The following is a 22,280-nucleotide window of genomic DNA, read 5'->3' on the forward strand; positions in this document are numbered from 1 at the left end:
TAGAAACAGTACGGCCTTGAGTTCACCTGGTATTCTCTATTACGCACTTCACTGGTTTGTTAACACAAGTAGATGTAGGACCTTGATTTATCTACTCTGTTTTTTGCACATGTGGAAATTTTACCAGAAATTGTAAAGCTTTGTCTCTAAAACTCACTTTGTTATGACTGTACATTATTTTGTTAGGATTATGCATTTACAGTTTTACCAACTGGCATTAGGGCTGTCCTGTGGTTCACTGGCTCTCTCTGCATTTTTCTTACCTACAGGCCGCCCTTGGGAACTACAGAGGATTTGTGTATTAGGCAGGGTTCCCTATGTCTGTAGATCAGAGTTTCTCAACTGTTGACACTGTTGACATTTTGGGCCAGATCATGATTTGTTGGGGTGGAGGGGGGCTGTCTTGTTCATTGTAGGATGTTTGGCAGCATCTCTGCTTTACCCGTTAGATGTTAGTAGCATCACCCGCCCCTCTTGTGACAACTCAGAATGTCTCCAGACATTGCCAGATATCCTGCGGGTGGGGTGATGGAAGCAAAGTCACCCCAGCTGAGAACCACCACTGCAGATGTAGGAGGGCACCCTGGAGAAGTTCAGGTTCCTTAGAATTATTCATTAAATGACCAGGCTAGGACTCTCCTCTTTATATCAGCAAATCCACAGACAGCAACAAACAGTAGAAACATGAATTCATTGTTTTAAAATGTGAAGTTCTCAGATCAACACACAAAATAACTCTTAAGCTCCGATGGCATGTGGCCTGTGTCCTTTTGAGTTCAGGCTGATAGAGAAAGTTGACAGAGCCAAAAAGCTTGCTCTGAAAGGAAAGCTACCAAGGTGGATTAATCTGTTTTTGGAAGGCATCGGCAGTTGATCAACTTCCTCATATTTCAAGCCTATTATTCCAGCAGGGAGAGCTAGTGTGTTTTCTCTCTCTCTCGCTCTCGCTCTCTCGTCTCTTCCACACCCCATCCTCCCTCCCTCTAATGGCCTTTTATTGCTCTAACACATTTTTAAAAATGAACTCCTCTGTACCTTTGGGGTGAATGTGATGAGGGGATACACTCCTCATCAGAGGTAATTAAAGTTTATAGAAACAGCCCAAGTCTGTAGCAGATCCCTTCACTAATGAGGAAACCAGGAGTCTGACTTTCAAACAAACACTCCTGTTAATCTTTTCAAAGCCAGGCAGACATGTGGGCAGGGAAAAAGTTGTAAACGGACAGTGGTTCTGAGGCTGCCCTTCCTTGGCCACACTCTAGTCATTCTCGAGCCAGGCCACACCTCATTCCACAGGGTTCATCCCTGCCCGCTCATTGGGGCCATCTGTGAGCAAGCCCTGTGTCACTTGTTTTTGCTGACATGGAGAGCTGTGACATGTTTGAGAGTTAACAGGAAGCTTTACTCCATTTTTCCATTTAGATTTATAGAGTCTACGGAGAAGCTGGGACAGGAGGAAAAGCATTAGGCAAATACAGTCAGTTTGTTGTCATCTGATGCAATACTCTGGACACAAATAAATGACTCTGCCCATTATTCCTCTTGCTTCATTTGCCCTGAGACAAAAAGGTGAATCCACTGGAAAATGAATGAAAGGTCACCCTGTTTTACAGCCATGTCTGGACATGCTCTGCCAGTAGGTTCCAACTACTACATGGTAATGTGGTGATGGTACCAAGTTACTGGAATCCAGAGTGAGTCCGTGATTTGTCATGGACATAAGTACTGGAATGATGTTATGGTCTCAGCTGTTGGGGGAAAATAGTTCTTTCACTTGTGAGCAGAACATCCAAAAGAAAGAGCTGCAATGCTGCCTGTGATCCTTCTTCTATGTACACATGAGCAACGTCATACTACAAAAGACCATCCATTTGGTCAAACTATCTTTTTTACACACATTTTGATAATAAAATATCTTAGGCCTTCTAGATATGCTCAGATTCAAATGCTATATTCAAATGTTGGTTTTCATCTTTGTGTCTTGTCTCAGATCCCTTATTCAAACCCATCAGTCTGCGCAGTTCACGCATCCAGCTGTAGCTCTTCTGTCCTTTTGGCTGGCCTGGTGTCCCCTGATTCAGCAGAAGTGTGGGGGGAGTTGGGATCCCCTGATATTCACAGGGAGTTTTTAAGAGTAGGAAATCTGGGGCTTAGGAGGTCCAGGTATTTTGGTTGGAAGTGTTTTCCCATTGATGGGGCTAAATATTTGCCATGACAGCTAAGGTCTTCGCTCTCCAGCTTGACATGGATGAAAGCAGCCTCGCTACAGGGCCCCTCCTACTGCCCCCAGAGGATTAAACAACCTGAGCAGGTAATGGCTGCCTTAAAAGGAGCTTTTGCATGACTCAGATTAATGCATGCTGTCTGTCGCCCAGGTTGGCAGCTAAACATTAATTTTTTTTGAAAAAGAAAAAAAAAAGTAAACCTCTAGATGACAACTCTTTTCAGACAAGGTGTGGAGTCTGTCTGCAAAGGATAGAGAGAGAGAGACAGACAGAGTCCAAGTCCCCAGCGCAGAAGGAAGCCCAGGTGGGGCTGGGGCCAGGAAGAGGGGCAGAGCACAAAGCTGTCGGGCTGGATTAAAAGGCAAAGCAGCCACAGAGCAGTGTCAGGTTCTCAAAGCTGTCGGCCAGGCAGCCACTTTCCTTTTATGTATTCCACCCCCCTCCTGCCTCCAGGTTTATGACAACACTTTTCAGGCCTGTGCTCCAGGCTTGATTTCTCAGAGGGAGTTCTGCCAAATTGAAGAGCAGTCTCCCATACTGTTCTGTGCCACTGTGAAAGCTCATCTGGAATTCTGTCCTCCCTCCAAAAAGAAAAGAATCATTCTTGGGTTCTGAAATGAGGCATGGTTTTTATCTACTTCACACTCCCATGCCATAAAATGTTCTCTCTTACTCCTTGGGTGATTGAAGTCCAGGATATTCACAAATGTAACTGTGATATGGGACTTTGGAGTGCACATGTTACTCATTCCTTTTATTTAAAAAGTCACCCTACCATCTGAACACCAGTCAGCTGGAGGAGTTGGCCCCTAGGGTTCTTGGACTATAAGGTGCTGATCTTGGGTGATGACCAAGTCAAAAGACTTATGTAATAAATTCCAAAGGATAGACCCATAGCAGGAACATTCGAAGGAGAACAGGCATTATTTCAGGTGAAGACCGTAGCCGGTGGGCAGAGGGGTGCCCTGAGAACAATCAGTAAAAGCTGACAAGTGCCTTTGTTCTTGAGGGATAAGCTTCTAGAAACCACAAGCTAAACAAGATGCCAAGATACCTGTGCTACTCTCAATGCCTTAGAGCAGAATGTACCATGAAAATATTGGCATTAATGGCCAAAAGTAATGTGAAAACCAAGCACTTAAGTTGGTTTTCCTATTTTACTGTACCACCCAAGAATACTGGAAGGCAGTGATTCTCACCTGGGGGCAGTTTTGCCCCTTGGGACATTTGGCAATGTCTGGAAACATTTTTTATTGTCCTAACTGGGGTGAGGGGGATGCTATTGGCATCTAGAGGCCAAGGATGCTGCTAAATATTCTCCGATGCTCAGGACAGACCCCCCCCCCAACAAAGAATTATTTGGCCCCAAATGTCAATAGTACTGCCTTTGTGAAGCTCTTAGAAGGCATTCTGTGAAGCTCTAAGCAGCAGCTAAGGCATCTGGTGAAACCTGAAGTAATCACAACTGTCTGGAAAACACAACATTACACAACATTTAAAATGGCAGACATGACTCCACTGCCCCTGTGCCTGCCCCCTAATCTGCTATAATCTGATCCCAAGAGCTGAAAAGCAAGACCCGCCCCGTTCCCCCAACACACATGCAAGTGTGTTTGCAGGCATCATAACACTGAAGTTCTCTGAAGTATTTTCACAGTTTGGTGCAGCTCCAATTTCAAAGCCCCAAACACTAAGTTTCTTCTTTTGCCTTCAACAAAGGAATTTTTCTCTGTAACTGATTTCCCTGCCCACGAGCAAAGGTGAGTGCCAAGCCCAAAGGGCTCATAGGTTAAATGACTAATACTTAATGAGCTCATATTAACAACAATCATGCTAACCATGACACCTGAGTTTTTCACGCTGTTCCTCTGGCCTCTGTATGAACAGCACTTAGTTGGAATGTCTAATTTGGGGTATACAGTTGGTTCTCTATATCTGTGGGTTCTGCATCTGTTTAACCGTAGATCAAAAATATTATTAAAAAAAAGGATGGTTGTGTCTGTATTAGACATATACAGACTTTTCTTCTTGTCATTCCCTAAACAATGCAGTATAACAAGTATTTACATAGCATTTACATTTTATTAGGTATTACGAGTAATCTAGGGATGATTTAAATACATGGGAGGATATATATGTTATATATAAATATACCATTTTATAAGAGGGACTTGAGCATCCATGGGTTTTGGTATCCATGGGGGGTCCTGGAACCAGTCCTCCATGGATATACCAAGGGGCGGCTGTATTTACTTCCCATTCCACATGTACCCCCGTGTGCTGTCCATGTGATCTGTGAAAATTTACCACCACCGCGTGGACCAGTCCCATTAGTCCAGAATTCATTTGGAATAATGAGTCCTAAAAGTTGACTACTTTGGCTTTTTATATTGTTCTTAACCCTTCAGTCACCATCCTTTCTTGCCAAATGTGAACAACTTTAGAATGTCTAAGGAACCTACTTCTCCAAGCCACTTCTGCCTTCACATCCACAATCTCTGCCTCTTATGTATCCAAGAAAATCAGTGCATGGGCATGGGACTCAGAGTAGAGATAGGTCACCTTTAAACCATGTTTTACTCAATAATGTTCTGCCAACTCCTTCATGCACCTCTAGTCTCCTGGACCTTCCACCCCAGCTCAGCTGCAAAGAATGTGTTTTCAAGTAGCTTACTTGAGAGTCGACTGGAAAGTTCTGCAGAGAGGGTTGTCATGCCGCTGGCACGTCCAGGTGAAATGGGCGTTGCTGGGTGCACAGAAGGAGAGGCAATGGATCCCAGGTATTGGTAGGACTGATCGTAGGACCACGGTGGGGATGGTTGGATCTGCCTTGTATCTGAAGAGAATCAGAAAGGTCAATTATATGTAAAGGGGGGTGGGATTTAAAAAATGTCTTTTAATAAGAAATGAGTGGCCCTTGTTCAAATATGTCACATACATGTATGTGGCCCATGTACCAGGGTTTAATAAGCCTACTCAAGTCCAAGTATCTGCCTCTGTTGGATTATTTTCCCCCAAAAGAGACTGATTCTTGGAGATTTTCACCTGATAACTATTCCTTCCAAAGGTTTTATTTAATCATGCTAACAATGATGAGAGGAATGGATTACACTTTCAAGGTAGAAGTATTAATGTCCAGACTGTTGAACTACAGCACTTGAGAGCTTCAAGTATCATATGACTGCTGACATGATTTCAGCTTTGCCAATGATTACAATTATCATCATCAGAAACATTTTATAAACTCAGGGGATCACCTGTCTGTGTTCGGTAAGAACGTAGAGTTTTGGGCTTTTTTTTTAATACCTTTACCTTTGGCAAAAAGTATTCCATGGGCTGGTAAATGTTTTATATTAAGGCGAATTCTCTCCCAAGGATGACAGGAAAGAAGGTCTGGCTGGGAAACCGGCAATGAGGTCTAATGACTAGTTCACAAACCCAGCAGAACTGGCCCTATCAACCCAAGCCTTCTGTTCCTTTTCAGGACTTCAAGTTTGCAACTTTTAAAAGTGAAGAGTTTTTAGCAGGTATTTTATAGATTGCCATTATAAGAGGCCTGGGATAGAGAAGAGACAAAAGTCTGACTTCAAAAGATTTAGACAAAATGGATTTTGTCAATTTGACTCCAGCGTTCAAAGGAGTCTTAATTTTCAAAAGCATCATACTGTTTGCAGATGAAAAGGGGAGGAAAGCCAACTCTATTCTTAGGCAAATGTGTAAGGAAACTTAAATTGGACACTGTCCCACTAGAAGACAGTTTTACATTTCTTTGGAGTTAAACATTAATTTTCTCTTTATGTCCCAACTTTGTGGACAAAGATAACAGTGAACTACCGTAACTCCCAAGGGTCTTCATAGCCAGAGCTTCATGATCCTGCAGGTAGCAGTGTAGGAAGAGCAGACTTCTTTAGGAAAATACTGGGTATAAGTTTTTTATAGGTCAGGACATAAAGAAATGAGCTATTTCTGCTCATTATAAAATATTCAGATCTGCTTCCTCCAGGGGCTTTTCATTTCCAGCAGTTCAAGTTTGCCTTTCTGTTTATCTCTTTGAAGCTGCCACAGTGGATAACAGAATCAGACATTTGGAGACCCAAGTCTTCCTCCCCAGTATTCTCCTGACAGCCTCCCTCCCTCCCTCATACTGATTCATTTCTTTCTTTTTTGTGTGTGAGTGAAAATAACTGATTTTTTAAGTTTAAAAAACCTGGTAGTTCCCAGGCAAATAGTTTAACTTGGAATCTTTGAAATCTAATATTAAAGAAAGGTCTTCATTTTATTCCAAATTTTAGAGGATTTAAAGAGCTGGCAAGGAACAAAAGGAGCTGGTCCATTTTAAACTCAGCAGAAAACAAATGTTCAACCTTGGCTGAAACTCCTGTGTAATCTTACAGCTAACAGTGTTTCCAGTGACTAAAGGCAAACAGAAATAGCAGACGGTTCAATATCCCCATGCTACTGCAAGTATTTTGCTCCAAGTGAAAAAAAAAATCATATACTTAGATATTTTGTATAAGACATGCGTATATACTAGATACACACATTTATTAAGTGAATATATAGTATTCCAATATTTTAATCATTTTAAAAGCAAACAAAAGAGGTTTCAGAACTGTCATAAAGCCCCCCGGGGTGTGAATTGTGGTACAGTAATTCACGCCTTGTTGTGTAGACAGCCTCACACCTCTAACCCCGTGTCTAAAGCCACACTAAGAATAAAGTACTATGCCATGATTCATGCTCTGTCATGTTTTACTGTAGTGAAAAAGTCGTGCTAGGCTTTTCTAAACTCATAATTAAACCATGCAAACGTTGCATAATATTTCACAGCCTTTAAAAAATATGCTTTGGTAAAATGATCTTTGTGATTAAAGTCCAAGTTCTATGAGTTTTTTTGTTTTTTAAAGACAGGCTTGCAGATTCCACATTTTCTGACTTCACACCATAACTTAGCTTTTCAGGTGTTGGAGGGGAAGATGGCAGTCAACACCCTGAAGCCCACCCAACCCCCACATCAGTTTTCTTTCATGAGACCACAGTGACCTGTGCTTGGGTTCATTGCCAGTGGTGGGCCAGAAGGTGGGGATGGTGAGCCTCTGATGTTGGGGTTTTAGTTGTTTCCTCTTCTACCTGTGTTACTAATGGAAAACAAAAACAAAAAAGGCCTGATAATATGGTGCATTCTGGGTTTAATATTCATTACTGTCTTTGGTCTGACAGGGCCAACATGAACTCATGGGCCACCCGAGCACTGGACTAATAGGCAGGAGAGGTGGGCTCTTGGTCTTTCTGGTGAGCAACTGGGTGACATTGGATTACTCAGTGACACTTTCTTATTCTCACCTCTGAAGGGAGGTGATCCCTAAATCCTTTCCAATGGTGACAGAGCAGGATTCTAATTCCAATAGGTCCTACACAGTATTTCTTTGCTTTACTTGTACATTAAGCAGAGTCAGGGAAGAATCAGATGTGGGGTGAAGAGTGGTGCCTGTAATAATAAATTTGTATATTCTGGGAAGAGGAAGTAGAGGGGAGTACGATGGGAGTTACCCAGAAAAGGCCCCAGGCTGAGGAAGAGAACCACTGTAAATCATTCTCCAGAGCACAGGGCTACTTGTTCTTGAAAGAGTTGCCTCTGATAAGTCAATCCATCTAAAAGAACAAAAGCTTATTGAACATTTACAGTGTGCCAGGAATGTGCTAATTTACCTGGTAGGAGAGTGATGAATAAGACCAATATGGTCCCTGCCCCACAGGCACTTACAGTCAGTGAAGATCCCAGGATCTTGTGATGCTTGGAAAGGCATCTTCCTGTGGCATTAATCATCATACTGGGTGTTGCTTCATTCATTTATTCATTCATATGTTCATGAAATTACTTTTTCATTCACTCATATTTCCAACAAACATTTTTGCTTCACTTGGGCCACTGTTTTGGGGACTCACTAGTGAATGGAAGGTTCCTGCCTTCTGGAAGTTACAGCTACTAGGGCGCCTAAGGGCTGTATCTGGGCTAACTGCTAGATTAGCTGCCTAATTTGGACCTGCAAACAGCTGTTCCCAAGGTAGAAACAAGAACCCTAGTGGCATCTATTACATGCTTATGTTCTGCCTCTGAGAGGAGGAGACTAGGGAAAGCACCAAACTCAAATCACAGACAAATTTCAGTTTGCATCCTGCCTTCACCATAAACCAACTGGATGACCTTAGGCAGGTCACTTATTTTCTCTGATTCATAGTTAGAATTCTGACCTCAAAGGGTAATAGGAATAAGTGAGATAAACTATATGGAAAGCAAGTATCACAATTTCTGGCCATAGTAAATGCGCAATAAGTCTGAATAACCTTTATGATTATATTACTAAAAAGGAAAAGAAATCCATGCCTAGGGACTTATCTGATGTTCATTGGTGAGACCACACACATTTGCTCCAGGATAAGGCTCAAGTAATAGTGTTTTGTTCACAGCTGCAGTCTTGACAGACACACTCTTCAGGCTGGAGAGGAGCTGGGCTCGGGAGATTAAATGGTAAAGGGGCAAATTTCCAAAGATTGGAAATTTGGGATTAGGATGGAGAAGGCAGGAACTCAGTATCTCAACCAACTCATGTTTCTATTAAAAAATACTGGATTCAGGGCCGGGCGCAGTGGCTCATACCTGTAATCCCAGCACTTTGGGAGGCCGAGGCGGGTGGATCATGAGGTTAGGAGATCGAGACCATCCTCGCTAACACGGTGAAACCCTGTCTCTACTAAAAATACAAAAAATTAGCCGGGCATGGTGGCAGGCGCCTGTAGTCCCAGCTACTCGGGAGGCTGAGGCAGGAGAATGGCATGAACCCAGGAGGTGGAGCTTGCAGTGAGCCAAGATCGCGCCACTGCGCTCCAGCCTGGGTGACAGAGCCAGACTCCGTCTCAGAAAAAAAAAATAAGTAAATAAATAAAAAACACTGGATTCAAAAATTTAAATTTGAGCCTTTATGCATACTGGTTTTCCAGGCTAAATTGTGTCTGATGCAGCCACTTTACTGAGGCCATTTTGTGATGGGTTATTTTCAGCTTTTTAATCATCAATAATGGGTAAAACAGGCCTTCTACTCCTTGATCCCCATTCCCTTCCATTTGAAGTGGGAAGTTAGGGATAAGGTAGAGTTGAGGTTAGTGGTGAGCTCAGAGGTGTACACGGCATATATCACACAAGAAGAAAGGAGAGTGCTTTTATCTTTTGATGCAGCAATATTAAAATGTCTCTAGAGTCAACAATGACCCTTTTAAATAATTCACGTCAGAATGTCCTGCTGCTTCTAGTTTCAGTTCCAAAATGTAAAGAGCTTGAGAGTCATCACTCTTGTTTTTATAAGAAAAAATGCTGAACAAACTGAAAATCCATGACTTTTCTTAAGTCCAATGGAAAGCTGAAGTTGCAGGGCAAACTGCAACCCCAAATTTTGAGAAGCAGGCAAATATAGAGAATCATAGTGAGGTCTGCTTGCTGGGAGCAGAATTTCTGAATTCATAAACTGATGAGAACACTTAATGGTGATTTTGACAGATTGCTAGAGGCTCAGTACAGACTAGTGTGCGAGTAAGACACTCCTAGGGGCTACAGTTTCAGGAGGTAGTGCACTGTTGTGGGTTTTTCATTCAGGAACTCCACCAGATTCTCACAGGATCCAATATATTATTATAACAGTGGGTTATGGCTGAAAGAGCTTCAACATATTGACTAAGGAGGAGTTCATAGAGAAGCTCACAGATGACATGGGAGACAAAAACAAGGACACTAGAGGAATTTGAAGTCTCTGGTACCTTCTGAAAACATTAAATACAGCCCAACTCTTGGGTACATGAGAATAATAACTCACGCTAAAGGCCTACTAAGTTCCTATTGCCTGATAAATCATGTTAAACTTTCAATAAAAAATTACAAGAAAGGCAAGAAAAAAACACAGTCTGAAGAGACAAAGCAAGCATCAGAACCAGACCCAGATGTGACACAGATTTTGGAATTACAAGACAGGGAATTTAACAATGATTAACATGTTAATGGCTCTAGTGGAAAAAGAAGACAACGTGCAAGAAGAGATGGATGATGTAGGCAGGGAGATGGAAACTTTTTTTTTTTTTTTTGAGACAGTGTCTCACTCTGTCGCCCACACTGGAGTGCAGTGGCGCAATCTTGGCTTACTGCAACCTCCGCCTCCTGGGTTCAAGTGATTCTCCTCCTCAGCCTCCCGAGTAGCTGGGATTACAGGCACCTGCCACCACGCCCGGCTATTTTTTCTTTTTTTTTTTTTTTGTAATTTTTGGTAGAGACAGGGTTTCACCATATTGGCTAGGTTGGTCTCGAACTCCTGACCCCAGGTGATCCACCCACCTCGGCCTTCCAAAGTGCTGGGATTACAGGCATGAGCCACCGTGCCCAGCCTGAAACTCTTAACACTCAAAAGCAAATTCTAAAAACCAAAAGCACCCTAACAGAAATGAGGAATGGCTTACTTAGTAGACAGAACATGACAAAGCAAAGAACCAATGAACTTGAAGATACAGAAACTTACCAAACAAAAAAGATAAAGAGGAAAAAGAAAGAACATCCAAGAACTGTGAGAAAGTTTCAAAAGGTGTAATGTGTAATTGGAATACCAGATGGAGAAGAAAAAGAAAACAGTGGAAGAAATATTTGAAGTATTAATGGCTACGAATTTTCCAAAATTAATGACAGATACCAAACCAGAGATCCAGAAAGCTCAGAGAACACCAAGCATAATAAATACCAAATCTACACCCAGGCATATCATATTTAAACTGCAAAAAACCAAAGAGAAGAGAAAATCTTGAAAGAAGCCAGAGAGGGGAAAAAGCCAACACCTTATCCATAGAGGAAAAAGGATAAGAATTACATCATCTTTCTCTTCAGAAACCATGCAAACACAAAGAAAGGAGAATAAATAAAGTGTTGCAACAAAAAAAGCTACCAAACTATTATTCTGCATTCAGCAAAATTATCCTTCAAATTCAAAGAAATAAGGATATTTTCTGACAAACAAAACTGGAATAATTCATTGCCAGCTGACCTGCCCTATGAGAAATGTTAAAAAGAACTGCATAAAAAAGGAAGAGCATTAGAAAAGTACTATACTAAGGTAAAATTAAGTTTTATTTTTCTTAACTGATCTGAAAGATAACTGTTTACAATAATAGTAACAAAGTATTGAGTGATTATAGCATGTGGATAAATGAAATAAAAGGCAGTAATGATATAAACAGGAAGGAAGAAGTGGTAGAGTGTTATTTGATGCTAGATGTAGATTAGTTATACATGTACTTTTCAAACTCTAGGGCAGTAACTAAAAACATTTTTAAAAAGAATGATTAATATGCTAACAGAGGAGATAAAATGGAATCATATAAGATGTTCAATTAAACCTATAAAAGGTAGAAAAAGAGGTGTGGGGGGAAGAATCAGGTGCAACAAATATAAAAGTTATAAATATGATTGATACTACTGCAGTTATATTAATACTTAGGTTAAATATGAATACTCTAAATGCACCAATTTAAAGACAGAGATTGTCAGTGTGGATTAAAAACAAGACCCAACTATATATTGTCTACAAGGGACCTATTTTAAATAAAAATATTCATACAGATTACAAGTAAAGGGATGGAAAAAGGTACACCATGCTAACACTGATTGAAAGAAAGCCAGAGCAGCTATGTTAATTTTATACAACGCTGACTTCAGAGGAAGGACAATTTTCAGGGATAAAGAAGGGAATTACATGATGATAATGTGGGTGAGTTCTCTAAGAAGACAGCATCTTTAATATATGTCCACCTAAAAACTGAGTGTCAAAAAACATGAGGCAAAAACTGATAGAACTACACGGAGAAATAGGTAAATACGCTGTTAAAATTGGTGACTTCAACAACCCTCTTTCAGTAATTGACACATCAAGCAGGCAGAAAATTAAGACACAAAGTTGACCTAAACGGCACTACCAGTCAACTTGATCTAATTAACATTTATGGAATACTCTGTCTAACAACAGCAGAATACACATTCTTCAGCTCACATGGAAGATTCACCAAGATAAGCCATATTCTGGGCCACAAAACACACTGTAAGATCCTTAAAAGTGTAGAAAGCATACAAAGTATTTTCTCAGACCACATGGATTTAAATTAAAAAGCCAATAATAGATAACTGGAAAATCTCCAAATATTTGGAGATTAAACAACATACTTCTACATTAGACATGGGTCAAATAAAAAGTCTCAAGAGAAATTAAAAAATGTTTTGAACTAAATGAAAATACAACTTATTACAATTTTTGGATGCAGACAGAACAGTACTTAGAGGGAAATTTATAGCATTGAATACATATATTAGAAAAGAAAGATCCGGAATCAGTCACTGAAGCTTCTACCTCAGGAGACTGGAGAAAATAGCAATACAGACCTCAAGCAAGCAGAAGAGAAGAACTAATAAAAATTAGACTAGGAACCAGTGAAATTAAATACAGGAAAATAATAGAGAAAATCAATAGAACAAAATATCTTGTTCTTTGAAAAGTTCAAAACATCCCTCTTTGTCCTCGTGCTCCCCACAGGCGCTGGGAGAAGATGGATAGAGACCCCTCCCGGCCCTCCTCTGACTGTCCACTCTAGGGTCTTTTAAACACCCACCCTCAGAAGCTGGGTTTCCAACAGCACCCCTTGAGCGGTGGCACCCTTCTTCATCCTGGGCTTGGAGAAGGTTATAGTTAGAAAGCCCCTTCCTTGATTGTGTGGCTGACATCTTTAAAATGCCGGGTCTTTCAGTCATCTCTCAGAGCTATTTAAAAATAAAAGTCACATAGACCACAGGGTTCTACCATCTATTTTTGAAAAAGGCAAATCAGCTTGGTGAACATATAAACCCTAGGGGCAGCCCTGGTTATTTCCCTGAAGGAATTTTTTCCCTCCTTCATCCTGGAGGAAGGTAGGGACGTTCCCAGGGTTCCCTCCAGATTCACCTCAGTCATGGGGAGCTGGTGTAATGCCCTCTTGGAGACCTCAGAACACACAACAGGATGTGACTCAGGACTCAGAGATGTGAGTCAGTTTCCAGGGTGATGTGTTAGGGCGAGCCCCAGTGGTGGTTTGCATCTCACTGTCTGGGACCCCTGGGAAGAAAGGCCTAGGCTCCCTTGCAGACAAAGGGGGTGACCCCAGATGCTTCCCAGCATCACATCTGTCAGAGGTGTGTGATGTCAGGGGCCTTTCAGAGTCCCTGGGGGTGGGTGACTCTGCTCTGAAAGGGACATTTCCCTGAAAGTTCCACTGTCTTTGAGAAGCAGTGTTTCCTCTGGCCTCTGCAGCAGGGAGCAAAGCTCCAGCACAGCACAAGTAAGAAGAGCAGTCACCTGTTCCTACTACAGGTACCCCCAGGTAGCAGACACCGGCTCAGCACACTGTTGCTATATCATTGAAATCCCATGATAACATGAGTCAGTCAGCACCAGCTCTGGATCCTGGAAAAAAGGGAGGTTGTGAAACAGCTCCAGGATTTGCCAACCGTTCGTCTCTGGCTGGCTGCAGACATCTTGGTTAGTCATGTGTAGCTCAGATGCATTCATTGTTCCAGTAATTACTTTGAAGGGAAGCAGACAGACCAAGCCGGGGCAGAACCCTGCCTGGGTATGCTGTTTTAAAGGCCTCAGATTTTGAGGGATCCCATCCTCACTGCCGACCTGCCAGCCTGGGAGGTGGCAGGCTCCCTGCGGGAAGGAAGAAGGGAGCCCTATGTCCGCCTCTCCACCACTCCCTGCTTCCAGGACCCGTATTCATCACCTTGCCGGGGAAGCTTTGTGGCTTTGTGGTCAGGGCCCTGTGAGTCAAGAATGCTGGTTCCTCACATCAGGCCACCCCCAACCCTGCTGGTTCACCCTGGAGTCCTTTTCTTTTCAAACCTCTGTTTCCTCACCTCTAAAAATGGGGGTAACCAGGCTCACTTGCCTCACAGGTGTGAGAGTTAATTAATGTTTGTGGGGCAGCTTTGAGATCCACAGATGAAAGGTGCTCTATAAACGCAAAGTGCAATTCCTCATTAGCACTGTCAGATGGTTCCCAGGGGAAACAGTTCACCCTGCACCACGAGGCTGCTACCCTCAGCCAGATGAGTCTGAGACACGTCTGGAAAAGGGCTCCGTATTTAGGCAGAGTGCTTTTGGAGGGAGGGTTCAAGGATAGGTCACTAGCTTCCAGAAAAGATGGGTGTTTTTAGAACATGTCTCATTCTCAGTTGGCATTGTGTCCCTGAGGCAGAGAGAGAGTGGCCTTCAGTACACACAGCTGGAGGGACCATAGTTCAGAGGGAACAGAAGGCACCTTCTGGTTTCTGCTGCCTCCTCCCTTGCAGACAGATTCTTTCTCTGTACTTTGTTAAATAAGCATTTGTTGCAGACATCTTTTCCATAAGGATCTTCTGCACTGCGCACTTTCTGCACCTCTGCCCCCCGTATACAACTTTCCAGGCCTGAAGGAGCTCTACAGACAGGTTGGGTACATTCCTGCAACACCAGCACATCATGGATGTTTAGATTCTTCCATGGCCACCCTATTTATTTCCTTCCACTCCTCCATGTCCTTCTCCAGGAGGGTAAAGACAACTTTCTGCTCCCTTCTACTCCTCTGGCACCTTTGCCCCGCTTAGTTCCTTGAAAAACATGAGCCAGAAATATTGTGTTGAGGGCTGGGATATCTCAAGCAGCCTCCATCCTGAGACTGGACCCTTGGTGGAGAATGAGGATACTCACTCCAGTAAAACAAATCACTGACACCTCAAGTGGGAGCTGGGAAGCTTCAAGCAGAAGAGGCACAGCATCTCCCAGGACTGCACACAGCTAAAGAAACAGAATTTTCTGAAGAACACTCCATTGAGGTGGCACCTGATATCAAGAGGATTGTGCACGCTTGATAGTCTATGCTTGGAAGGCCTGGGTTGGGAGACTGTCATCTCCAACCTGCAGTCCAGGCTGGGCATGGAAGGCCGTGCTTTACAGCCAATCTCCACTGTGCTGATGAGGGGCCGGTGGGATTTCCTAGAGAGGCACCTGTGATATCTCTGGCTAAACAGATACAGTTAAGAGCTGTCCCTGGGGCAGATCATATTAAGTAACATGGCTGAGATTTGCCAGGGTCCATGTAATGCCTTAGGGTGTCAGCAGGCAAGAAAAAAAAAAGAAGTGACTTTACGTCTGGGACTGCAGAGGCTACAAAATGATGAACCCCCTAACCTATGAGTTGTCGATATTGGAGAATACGATGCTTTTGAGCCCAGCTCAGATGGAGATCTGTTCCACACAGGTGTGTGTCATGCCAGTTTGCAGCCTGGGCTTCCTCTGGTGACTACCCCATCCATCTCTGCCACTGCCCCAGCTCTCTGTGCCCAAGTGCTGTCCCTGAGCCAGACCTCTGGTGGGAGAGGCCGAGGGGGCATGGAGCAGTGATCCCAAAAGCCTTCCTCTCTACACAAACCCAACCACGGGTTTCTCAGTGGGCATTCTCCTAGCTGCAGCCTTAGTTTTTACTTTGGCACTTTTTTGATGTTGCAAAATGTTAGAACTGTTTGAAAAATTCTAGAGTGGCTTGAAGCCCAGCAAGCAGTCTCTGTTGTCTTCTGCTTCCATATGACATGGGCCCTAAGGCAGGCTTATTGGATTTTATGCCAGGGATTCTGGTTTTAAGCAGCAAACTCTGAGGCATGGCATTCTAATAAAATCAGAAGAAAAACTCATATGAATGGGGGAAAAGGAGAATTCAAAACAATAAACATGAAATGTGGCTTAACATAAAGATGCTTTTGTTTGTTCTGGCCCCAAACATTTTCAGGATTTGGGAACCTCATCCCAGAGCTGTCTCTCTAAAAGCCAAAAGGGCTTCAGTAAGGATACAATAAGGGCATAGTTCTGCAGTCTGAGAGGTAAGGACAGAGACCCTAGCTTGGCCCCTCACTCACAGTGTGCTGAAGCAAGTAACTTAATGCCTTGGAGACTCAGTTTCCCCCCATAAGGAGATGTTATTGCATCTGTCCCTTAGATTCCTGGGAGGGTGAAATGTGCCCCTCTGCCCGATATTGTCAATGCAGTAGCTGGCACCTTGAAGGCAGGAAACAGTCTTCTCTCCCCTGCCCTTCCAGGAAAGGATAACAGTGTCTGGAGAGTACTGTTGGCTTAGCTGGTTGGTGCTCCAGGTAACAGAAGAGGGAGAGGCTTGGTCTCACAAAGCCACCAGAAATGAGACCTTCCTTAGGCAGCCAGAGTTCCAAGGTGCACTATTCCAGCAGGGTAGCATGCACCGCTAGGATGCAATATAAGCCTTTCCTCCTGCAGAGCAGCAGCCTTCTCCTTTACAAGGAGCACCACAGCCACCCTGCAGAACACAGCTGCGTCAGGGCCTCACAGCAGTGTTGCACCGTGCCAGCCACAACACAGAATCTGAAAGCTGCATTTTACAAATCGAGGATTCACTGCTCTTTGTCTTGTGAAGTGTGACCCACAATGAATGGCAACCGTTCTTTCTTTAAGAGCTTCCATTCCATGCTCCCAATTTGAAGGATATCCTGACAAAGGGAAGTAGAATTCCCCAAGTGGAAGTGCCTCGTCCCCTTCAATAAACGCGAGCGAAATCAAAGGGCTGCTTCTGTGCTCTCTTCCTCTGTTTTTCTCATGCAGTCCTCCCATCTGACTACCTTGTCACAGCTCTTCTTTTCCTACCTGCATCCTCTTCGCCTTGTTTTCCTTTCCCACACATCAGGCCAAGGCTTCTAGAATTCCTTGCAGCAAGAGCTGGAGGACAGAACCTCAGGGAACTGCCCTGTGGGAATGCTTCATGTCGTCTTCTACACGCCCTCTGACCTGGCCACTGCACACAGGTCTTTCACTCTATGTGATTCCCTGGCTGCCCCTTCACCTCCAAGAGCTCTGAACGGCTTTAAAACTAGGAAGTCTCTGAATGTGCAGAACAATGAGTTTCTCTCTTTCAGTAGGGCCTTGCCACCCCAGTTGTTGTTTTTATTCCCCCCTCTGATATGCTAGAGATAATGATAGATCCAGGAAGTATATTTTCTTCACACTAGGAGGGGCCTTGCCCCACAACTGGAGACATGCCATTCCTGTCTTTACTGTCTGTTCTGATGGGAGCTCCTGAGAGATGGCAGGACAGGCAGCCTTCATTCCTAAACACAGTGTCCTGCAGACCCACCTGCTCCAGCTTATTTTTCATAGACATATTTCTGGAGGAGTAGTGTTTATTATACCTCTGAAACTCAAGGCTTCTCCATGCACAGAAACAGCCTCCAAGAAACAGCCCTCTATACCCCCCGAGAAATGCCCCCAAGAAACCTCCATGCCCCTGAGAAATAGCTCTCTTGCACCTCTCTATTTTTTGAAATTTCTTAAATATTTGCCACCAAGCAACAGAGTGAATAAGAGGCTAAAATGTTCCCTCATTTGGTGACAAGTTCCTATGCAAGTTTTGAATTATTTGGAATAATTGGATTTCTTTGGCTTGTGAACCAAGGGGAATCACTATCACTTTCTTCTATGGTATCAGACAACTCCCTCTTTCTTCTAAGTTCCCCTGCTGCAGTCTTCTCCCCTACCTTCATGTGAGAGCTACACAAGGGGAATTTGTTCACTTAAGTTTGCAGCCATTTTGCACACCCCAAAGAGTTGACCTTGATGTGAACTAATTGGGATTGCAGTGGGTTAATAACACAGGTTGGTGAGGTGGAATTTGCAGCATAAAGGAAACATTTGAAGATAAGAGCCATTTGTGCTTTCATAAGCTCATCCCTGGTGCTCTGAACAAAGGACACAAACTAATAAAGTCAGATTCATCTAGGGGCAATCTACACTCGCTCACCCCAAACTCTGATTCAGAAAGGCAAATGGAAATCCGCCAGAATTCTTTTAAACTCCAACACAGATCTCGATTTAAAAAATGACACACACAAAACCGCTTGGTAATAAGCAGACCTCTGATGATCTAAAGATCCACAGCTTCGTTTATTGACTTAGAGAAAGTAAATGGCATTTCAAATACAACCTTCATACTTTAATAGATGAGGTCACCCTGAGAAAGATGATACTCAGCCCAGCAGTGGGAAACCTCCCTCCAGAGAACTGCTTTGATTTACAAGGCCAAGGAAGGCCTTGTAGAAGCCATATACTTGGGCTAAAATGGAATAATTTTTTTTTAAAAAATTAAATGTAGAGGTTGAGATAGCAGACAACTATGAAACTCTTGCTCAACAAGAGGGATGACCTATGGAAGACAGGAATGCTAGGGCCTACAGAACTGAAGGGTCAAAATTGACTTACTACCAAGTTTAGATAGCTAAGTAACTCACATTTTTTTCAGGCATTGAGATCCTGTGTATATTGACTAGAAAATCCTTGTGAATTTCCCAATTACTCTTAAATAGCGATCATCAAACGGGTGATTTCTCCTCCAGGGGATTTCTGGCAATGTCTGGAGACATTTTTGGTTGCCACAACTGAGGAAGGGGGAGTGCTACTGTCATCTAGTACGTGGAGGCCAGGAATGCTGCTCAACATCCTACAATGCACAGGATGGCCCCTACAACAGAGAATGATCCTGCCCACAAGATCAAGCGTGCCCTAAAGTGTCAAAGAAAACCTTGCTCAGGGAAAGCACACACTGCCACAATGGTTTCAGCTACCATGATGACAAGATGGAAGATGTGACTTCTAGAGGTGCTCTTCAGAGTTGGGGAAAGCTAACACAGCATTGTCCCCTGGGCACAGTACAAATGAACTGAGGGGTATGAGGAGATGAGGTGTGTGGTGAGCACTTTCTGGAGCCCTTGTGAGAATCCTGGGTGGCTGCAGTCATGATGCACCCAGGGGGAAACTCCATCCCCATGTAAGGTTTAAGGCGACTGCTCTCTCAGTCTCATGGCCTGGCACCCAGACTTAGAGCTGGCATGTTGAGCCCTGGGTGAGCTGCAGGTGTGAACTACCAACAAGATTGCTCCTGAGCTGACCGTCGGCTTTGCCATCTGGGAGGGTACAGGCTAGCGCTTGCCTCTCCTGGGCTTCCTGGGCATGAGTCACATGTAACTAGATAATGATGCAAATCACTGTCAACATTTCTTAAGGTTTCATTCTAATGTCTTATGGAATGATAGAGCAGAAAGCAACCTCCGAGACAGCAGAGACAACCATGCCAGCCCCATCTCAGAGAAAGCTGCAGTGCGGAATGGTGAAGGGACTCCCCCTATTCTCCACAGCAGATAGCAACAGAGCAGGGACAGACCTTCTGGCTCTTTGTAGACTACTGCTTTAACTACATGATAGCCAGAAACTATAACCCTCCCATCAATCTAGTTACCATATACTGACAAAACAAAAAGACCTAGCTAAACCTCAAAAAAAGAAGTCACTGGAAAGCACATTGTCCAGATGGTTCTGGTGGGGAGCACCTTTGCCTGCTTATAGCTCTGTGAGATCCTGAGCTTGGTGAGATGGACTGGGAAGTCCTAACTTCATTTATGTCTTCTCTCCACCCTGAAACTATGCCAAAATGACCCCAAATCTCAAATAAAAGTTGGTGTCTGTTGCTGTAAATGTACAAATAACCCAAAGTCAAAATTAGGGATGGAAGTTACCATTCCTTTTGCCTTCTGTGTTTTGAGGTGGTCGTGGGGAGGAGGAAGGCTTTCAGGGACAAGCAGACGGCGACAGGGATCACATTGTCACCTGTGTGCGCCTTTTCTTCTAATGGCCTTAAACTGCCAAGTGGCTGCAACTGCAGCGTGCTGATTTTAAACGCTTTTATGGAAAGCACCATCCCCTTTTCGACTAGCATCACTTAAAATAATGAGTTAGATGCACTTGTATTATTCTGTCTTTCAAGTGGATTAAATTCACAGGCTCGCTCTCCTCCAGTCTCGCAAGCTTTGGCCTGGCTGTCTGAACCTCCAGATTAGACTGATGAGCACATGCCAGACAGCAATGAAATGCAATTACCCAGGCAAACTTTTGAAGGATTTGAGCCCTGGGGCACAGGCTGTTTACGAAAGACTAAAAGCACCGTTTGTGCTGAGCAGGACCAGTTGCCTCCGTCTTTTCCAGTTCTGGATCCTGCCTGCCACTGGACTGCAGGCAGGATTTCTGGGGGCCTGATAACATCAGGCTTCTGTCCACACCTCAGCACCTCAGGGTCTTTGCTCTGTTTTTCAACAAGAAAATGCAAGTACCAACAAAAGCCTATTATAACATCTCCCTTTGTGTTCACTGACTCTCTGTCTCTCTCTCATTGACTTATTTTTTTGTATTGTGTACTACCCCAAAAAAATGCAGCCAGGAATCATCCTATAGCTGACTGGCTGTGTAACTTCTTTGGAAATGAACAACCTTTCCAAAAAACAGGAACTTCCCGTCTTCTTTGAAAAAAAAAAATCAAAAAGCAAACCAGTCTCAACAGCACCTCTGAATTACCTTCCCCTTGATTTGAACAAAAGAGGTTTCAGAGGAACAGAGGTGGAGGGAAGAGAAAACAAAGAATGGGCAAAGAAAGGGAAGGTTGACAAGGAGAGTGACCATGGTCTCCCCTCTGCTGACCCAGATTTTTTTTGTTTGTGTGTTTTAGGCAACTGTGGGTGACACAGAGGTGTTGGAATGGTTCTTCATCCATTCAGCTGAAAATTACAATGTAATTCTGCTAGGAGAATGGTGGGGAGGGGAGGGATTGGGGAAGGTTCCTTGGCTTTTGTAGTTGGTGTGGAGGAAGCACCAAGTGAAGCCAGCAGGATGGCAGCACTGAAACGCTCCAGGGCTGGGGTTGGGGGTCCTGAAGCCCCCGCCATAGGGCAAAGGGTGGGTTTGGGAAAGAAGCTTCCATGAGGAGTGGGAAAATACGAGGGATAGCAAGAAAAAGAGTAAACTTAGAAGGATGGGTTTCAGAAGTGCTGGAACCAAGAACAATCTAGAATGCTTTTAGAGAAGGAGGCCACGCAGGGGCACATCTGCACACCAAGGAAGGAGGAAGAACGCCACTGCCAGGAGCTAGCAGTGAGTAGGGGTTGGGATCTAAGGAAGTGGTAGGTAAATCATGCACTCTTACTCTGGGGTCGAGATGTCTAACAAAACGTGGAAAGCAGGGTCAGGATTCAGAAGGCAGCCTCCGATGAGGCTGAGCAGTCTTTAGAGGAAGGAAGATGAAAAGAAAGAAGCTGGGATGAGAGAGTTTGGCCTCAGAGAGGGAATGGGAAAGGGCAGGGGGGCTCACTAGCTTAGTTAGCAGAAGGCTGTGAAAGTGATGAGGGCCAGAAAGCCAAGAAGCACGGAGACTTCGTAGGCTCCTCCTCATCACAAACAAGAAGGGAAAGGGCCCAAGAAAGGGCAGGTGGTGCCAGCCAGGCTCTCCCCCCAGGTTCCCAGCTGGGATCTGGGAAAGGAGAAGGAAAGAATGGAGAACGGAAACAGCCAAAGGGCCCCAGCAGAGAGTTGGTGCTTTGTAAGGAAAGAAATTGTTTAGGGCAGGAGATTCTGAAATTAACTTAATATTTGACTTGCTGTCCCAGTGGCAAGGAAAAATCCTTCCTCAATGACTCATGCACCCCTTTCTCTGCAGCTCTGGGCTAGGTTCATGGGGGTCCTGGGAAGGAGAGAGAGTTCCTGCCCACCCGGAAGTCTCCTTCCAACTTGTTGATCTCAGAACCCTGATGTGCTCTGGGGAGAAGTGTGTGTAGCGGGTGGGGGCACACTCAGGGTTGCCTGCCTGGATGGCATCTCATCAGTGGTGGTTGAGTTTTTACTGTCTTACAGCACAGATGGTGGAAAATCATAGCCATGACAGTTGGTGAAGCGTCACTCAAACATGCAGCCTATCTGGTAACAGCAGAAGGCAATGTGTGGGGAAATGCCAAAGTGACAGAGACCAACAGATCAGTCAGGAGTCAGGAAGGGAGTCAGTCTGGGCCTCAGTGAGGACAAAGATGTTCTGGAGGAGATGGGGCAGGTGAGGTGCCCTGAAGAATGGCAG

At 44.0% G+C, this 22,280-nt stretch overlaps 1 protein-coding gene across 6 annotated transcripts in view; it reads right to left on the bottom strand.

Annotated features, from left to right (window-relative positions):
- RUNX1 (RUNX family transcription factor 1) overlaps window positions 1–22,280 on the bottom strand; it is a 263,011-nt gene that overhangs the window by 6,608 nt on the left and 234,123 nt on the right. For all 6 annotated transcript variants that reach the window (XM_004062749.5, XM_063702582.1, XM_063702580.1 and 3 more), the window contains one exon: window positions 4,900–5,061. In XM_004062749.5, the coding sequence (XP_004062797.2) occupies window positions 4,900–5,061 (162 nt within the window). The remainder of the gene's footprint in view (window positions 1–4,899; window positions 5,062–22,280) is intronic.

The sequence above is a fragment of the Gorilla gorilla genome, chromosome 22, assembly GCF_029281585.2.
Source record: "Gorilla gorilla gorilla isolate KB3781 chromosome 22, NHGRI_mGorGor1-v2.1_pri, whole genome shotgun sequence".
Lineage (NCBI taxonomy): Eukaryota > Metazoa > Chordata > Mammalia > Primates > Hominidae > Gorilla > Gorilla gorilla.